This window comes from Limulus polyphemus, unplaced genomic scaffold (assembly GCF_000517525.1).
Source record: "Limulus polyphemus unplaced genomic scaffold, Limulus_polyphemus-2.1.2 Scaffold434, whole genome shotgun sequence".
Classification (NCBI taxonomy): Eukaryota; Metazoa; Arthropoda; class Merostomata; order Xiphosura; family Limulidae; genus Limulus; species Limulus polyphemus.
Window position 1 is genome coordinate 24,976 of NW_013666044.1, and position 6,186 is coordinate 31,161.

General features: G+C 32.0%; 1 protein-coding gene across 2 annotated transcripts in view; it reads left to right on the forward strand.

Annotated features, from left to right (window-relative positions):
* The window catches only part of LOC106458241 (delta(24)-sterol reductase-like), a 19,104-nt gene that overhangs the window by 1,580 nt on the left and 11,338 nt on the right, over nt 1-6,186 (forward strand). The window contains exons 2-4 of one of the 2 annotated variants that reach the window (XM_022384383.1): nt 233-313; nt 3,408-3,669; nt 4,668-4,786. In XM_022384383.1, the coding sequence (XP_022240091.1) occupies nt 3,444-3,669; nt 4,668-4,786 (345 nt within the window). In that variant the 5' untranslated portion in view covers nt 233-313; nt 3,408-3,443. The remainder of the gene's footprint in view (nt 1-232; nt 314-3,407; nt 3,670-4,667; nt 4,787-6,186) is intronic. The other variant, XM_013917717.2, reaches the window with a different exon arrangement.

Genomic DNA, 6,186 nt, shown 5'->3' on the forward strand with positions numbered 1-6,186 from the left:
GGAACTCTTTCCAAATACTTCCATTCCAACAAAAACAGTTGGCATGTAAATAGCTGGTCCAAATGTATTATTCAAATCGGAAGTGACCAAAGCAATAACAAAGCAACACTGCAGAAAGTCGACTCCTTTTTCTTCCATGTGAATAATAATATTTATGTGATGCATAGGGATGTAATTTAGTGAGTTGGTTAAATGTTACCATCAAGGTTTGACACCCAATCCTGTGTTTCAGAACTGCCCATGAAATCTCTGAACTAATTGAATACATTGTTACTTTCAAACAAGTAACTGAAGTGATGGCTTATAAACTCAGGTGAGATCCATAACTAGTGTTGCACATTAGAACAGATTTTGCAGGGTTTCTGATAATTTGTAATCTTGTTATTGTTGCTCTTTTTTTTTATTTCAGCTTGTAAGTAATTTTCTCAGACGTGAGAAAAACCTGTTTAGATCTTGAGTGCACAATACTGTTTACATTTAATTCAGAGATTCTGTTCATTTGTATGTGCTGATTAATTACCAGTTTTCACAGTGAGACACTTTACTACCCTGACAACTGTCTTAATTCTGTCTTTGAGAATAGACATGTGTCTGTTTTAATTTTCTGCATTTATTATGGCCAATCCATATATAAGAGATTTTGAATCAACAACAAGAAATTGCTCCTACTGCTGTTTCAGTGAAAAACTCCCTAAGTTGGAACAATGAATACCATTATCTGGTTAATTTGGTTATTCCAGCTGAAGTGATTCAAGTTGATTCCTGCAAAGTCATCATCTGATATTTCAGATGCTCCTCATTGCAATGGTGGTTTTACAGTGTAAATTTTGATGTTTCCCATTACTTATGTAATTATGACACCAGGAGAGTTGTGTGAAATAAAAAAGTAAGTTGAGTAATAAATATTGTTTTTGACACTATTTATTTACCAGTAATGCCTATTTGATTTGGGGTAATAACATGGTAATTTTTCACTTCTCAAAAAGATTGACTAAATTGCAAAGAATTTTAAAGGCACATGCCAACTTGAAACAGCAGCCACAAACCTTTAAGTCTGGAATACCATTTGAGATTTTTGTGCCACCTGAAACATGGTTGATACTTTTGCTGTTTAGCAGAATATTAAACACCTGGAAATGTATGATGAAGTGATGAGTGTCCCTAACCTTTGGAATTTAAAGAATCATGAAATGATGAGTTGGATAGCATCTGTAGAAAAAGCATCGAAGTGTGTGTGTTAAAAATGCTGAATAGAGATTCATGTGTTTGAACCTTAAGGACCAAAGACAAAGAATAAAAACCTCTGTGTAATTTTGTACACTTGAGCTAAGGAAGCAAAAGTATTGTTAGAGACTGTGAAGTCAGAGAAAGGAGCATTGACTGGTGCTATTTTGGCCTGGAAAAAAAATTTGGACTAAAAATTAGCTGCAAGTTTTTGTTTTAATCAGAATAACTCAAAACAGTTTTCAGTGACTTGGCATTGACATTATAAGCTTTTATCATGGTGTGATTTTGATTAGTAGTTAGAATTGTTTAGGTGCTTTTAGATGAATTTAGGAATGAAACGATTTAATCTGTTTTATTTGTATAGGAGAGTAGGATGTTTTTATTGGGGGTAATACATTTGATGAATTGCCTCCTGATTTTTTGTTTCTTCTGTTCATATTGTTACATATCTGCTGGTTTGTTAATTTCCCGTAGAAATTCTTTCCGAGAAACTTCAGTGACACAAGTCCTTTCTTGATTAAACTAGTTTATTCTTTCTCAATACAACTTTGTAATACACAGAATTTCCACAGTCACTTTAAACTTAACAACCTTTATAACACATGCTATAAATCACAGTGATTCACATACTTTACTTACGGTGCCTACTGTTTGCTTGACTCAATTATCTTTCTGCCGATCACGCTAGTTTTTCTCGCCAGGCTTATATATTAAAAAGAAAGCATCTCGAATGTATTCAGGCCTTCATGATCCTTCGAGAAACTCCAGCGCATATGCTCCCAGCATCGCGCGACTTCCGCTGTCGTAACAATATGTTTCTTTGAAATCACCATTTGACAGTTAAAACATTTCATAGTAAGAAATATTTTATGGTATCTTTAGTTACACCTAACTGAATTAATGAAAATTTAAAAGTATATTCTTATCACTAGCATAAGTGCATATAATACACAATCATTAAAGATAACAGAAACTATTTTATTATAAAGAGTGTGGAGAGAAATGGCAGAATTGTGTCTAATCATTTTAAGATGAGATGAAAATTGATCAGTATTGCCAGGAAAACCAACTAAATATTGAACAGTGTATCTAGAGTTATCTGTGTTTACCCTCTTACAAGAAGCAGTGTTACACACACATACATAGTGTGATTATTAAGTCACTATGGGAGAGCAAAGTCATATACAAATCAAGTTGATATTTAAGCACAAAATAGAATGAACAAACTTCATATACAGTACAGTTTTAAGTCTGGAATAATTTATCATATTGGTAGAATTATATCATTAAAATGGCTGCTGTACTAATACAGCAGCAGGACTAACACAAGATCTACATCAGATTGTTTAGAAAGATCTGAGTCAAGATGTGTATCTGATCATCAAAGATCGAGGCATTTGTAAATATCAGTGGACATTAATGAAAAGGGGCTACTGGTTATGGGGCTTCCTGAAGATGCTAGTTTATTGCCATATTCCTGAAGTCATTCTTCAGTGAAGGATACCACAGTATCAGACATTTGTGTGCTTTATTGGAAGAGGTTATATGCTATATATCCAAAACTGTTATCAATATAGATGCTATAATCTAAAGTCAACAACTGTAAGCATTTGCTATAGTGGCATTCTCTACTGCCATTTCAAGAAATAAGTGAACTGCACTGTTTCCTTATGTATGTTTACAATATTTTTTGCCCATATGTTATAAGTATTCATACTGACTGTAAAACTAATCTGTGTGTGTGTGTATAGCTGTCTAAGAGTAAGCCTACATCTAGGCTTCCAAAATCCAAAATTTGTAACTTATAGTAATATTTACATTCATAATCTCAACCTTACAGTTATAGGCTTGAAGGTTAGGGCATATTTGCACATTGCTATTTTTCTTTTACAATGGAGGATTTTTAGAGACAGTTTACTTAATGAAGTGATTCTTTTGAGTTGTAAGTATATATTTATATATCCATGAGCATTAATGGAAATAGTTTTGATTAAAGTGCTATAGCTTTTGTCACTTGTTACCTGTTGTATGCTGTTAAAAAAAAGAAAAACTATCCATAAAGGGTAATGAAACAAATGGAAATATACATTATCAGGCATGTATCTGATGAATCCATTTTTTGTAGTACTTAAGCACTAAGATTTTGTAAACTATAAAATAACCATTTTTTCCAAATGTAGGTGAAAGAATGGCGAGCAGCAGGGGGTAAAACCCCAATGTGTACAGGTCGACCTGGGTGGCTAACGATGAGTCTAAGGTTAGGTCAATATAAAAAGAAACTGCATCAGATATATCTTCCATTGATGGATGTTTTAGATATAGATACCAGTCGACAGATAGTTAGAGTTGAGCCATTAGTAACCATGGGTCAGCTATCAGCTACTCTGCTTTCTCAGGGATGGACACTTCCAGTTGTTCCTGAATTAGATGATCTCACAGTTGGTAATAATTAGCTCATTTTATTTTACTGTTGTGTTCATTAAAAAAAAACAATTCTACAATGTAAGGCATAGAAGTAGGATTCTTAAATGGGTTTGGATTTTGGATATTAAATTATTTAGAAGAAAATTCAGTCTCATTGCACCTTAGTTGAACTTATTTTGATGTAGAATAATTATTTATTACAGTAATTATCAACAGTTATTTCAGTCTATATTTAATAACATGAGATTGCAGTATCGTCAACATGATGCATATATTGTTTGATATCTGCGTTACAAATAAAGTACAACTACAGTTGGAGTGCATTTAAAATACTTAATGTCATTAGGAATGAAAATATAAGCAAGAGTTTCATATGGATATACAATTGTTGTTACATTAACATATTATTGTCAGTCTGGAATTCTAGTATGGGAAAAACATCCCATTTTTAGTCTGTATGACATGATGTGTTTCTGAGTATTATCATTTCTGTGATTCTGTATAAATATAACCTTTATGCCAGGCCCATGTTCAGCTTTTCTTAATCTGGAGTGTTGACGTGGGTGGCATTGAGACATATAATGGGGCCAAATCTAAGATAATGGAAAGTATTAGTTGGGGCTGAGCAACAACATTTTTGGGGACAGCCCCCATCAGCCCTGTTTTGTGCATTTATTTTCTTCAAATTACTTTTCATTTTTATGTATGATTTATTTTCTATAATATCTTTCTCTGTTTCATTGTGGTGTACCTCTAAATTTCTTTTCTTGTATAGTATATTCTCTCTCCATTTGTATTATTTCTTTTCTGATTTATTTGCTTATTGTTTTCTTTGAGATTTATCTTTCCCATGTTAGTTTTGTGCATCATATTTTAAACATTTAAACGTCTTTAGTAGATTATCTTAACATGTTTTTATATATTATATACGTAGATGGAAGATTTTTTGTATGTGTTAGTATCACACAGTTTTTAGACTTATTTTTCCATCTATTTTTGATGTATATAACTTATAGGTGGGCTGATAAATGGTACTGGAGTAGAGACATCATCTCATATTTATGGCCTATTTCAACACATCTGTGTATCCTATGAATTAATACTGTCAGATGGAAGTGTTGTTACATGTACAAAGGTGATCATCTGTGTCAATTCTTCAGTTATCTTATAGAAATTCAGGTTTATAACACAGTTAGTAGACATTTCAAATTGTAAACCTTAATTAAATGTCACATGTAATAATCTTTTGGTATGTTGGTTAAAGATTCCAGTTGTCAAGCATCAGATTAGGGGTTGAAAATGAAAAATAATTTTAGATTACAAGACAATACTAATGACATGGATGTTGAGTTGTTTGCTAGAATCAAATTTCATAATGTTTTTTTCAGGCCAAATCATGTGATTAAAACTTTTCACAGGACACCTGAAAATTTTTGACTGCCCACTAGGATACAATGTAACAATCTGCTTTGTTTTGAAGCAAAGAATAATTGATATTCTGTGAGCTCAAGAGCATTCACTTGTACCTAAACACTTTTCTAAACATGAACAAAAAAAAAGCTCCCTTTTTTAAATATGTAGATGATGCAAAGAATTTAGAACAGTTCAAGAGGCAGTTCTCGCACATTAATTCTTTGCAAGGCAGAAAAAATATCCATTGAATCACAATATTTTCAATTAAAATTCATAATGTCCAATTTAATATAGATATGTATATATGTGTGTACTATCACTCGTAACATTAACCCTTTCCTTTCATGGCTACTTGGGTTTTAGATGATTATATTTATTACTTCTTAGATGAATTGCATCTTAACTATTTGCTTTTCATCATATAATAATTACAGAAGCCTTTGATAACAGTCTAATTATTTTAGTTCTATTTCTTACCCTTTTTTTTTTCTGGATAACTTGTTTAACAGATAAGAAATTAAATATTTACCAGGCTCACGTGGCATGGATATACTGTAATGTACAAATATTCAGTTTGCTCTACCCAGCTTATAAATCTTGCATTATTGTGTAGTTTCGGCTGCTTTTATGTATTGTCATAAACTCTTATTTACTTTCTTATTAATATATATATTAGCAGTGCATTAAGAAAAAGCTTTTATTTACATGCCAATTTTAGCTTTTAATGTGTGTTGCACACATTGTTTAGCAAATTCATTTTCATGAGACCTGTTTATGAAATGCCTAGCTAATAATTTAACATTAATTTGCAACTCAGATACTTTTTCAACACTAGCAACATTTTGTTATGAAATACCATATATATTGAAATATAGTTGAATGTATTTATTTTTCATGATTCCAGTTCAGAGTTTGGATATTCATCCAGCAGCCATGTATCAGTTAAGAGTTTTGGCTATTTGCAGTGAAAATTCAAGCTATTTTTATAAGCAACAATGTTATCTTATTCCAATTTTTCCAAGCCCGTTCCCATGGCTGTGGTTTCGCTAGATAGTAGATAGGGACAGTGGGAATCTCGTTAATACATATTAAGTCTCACAGAAAACAAGCTATTCTTTATCC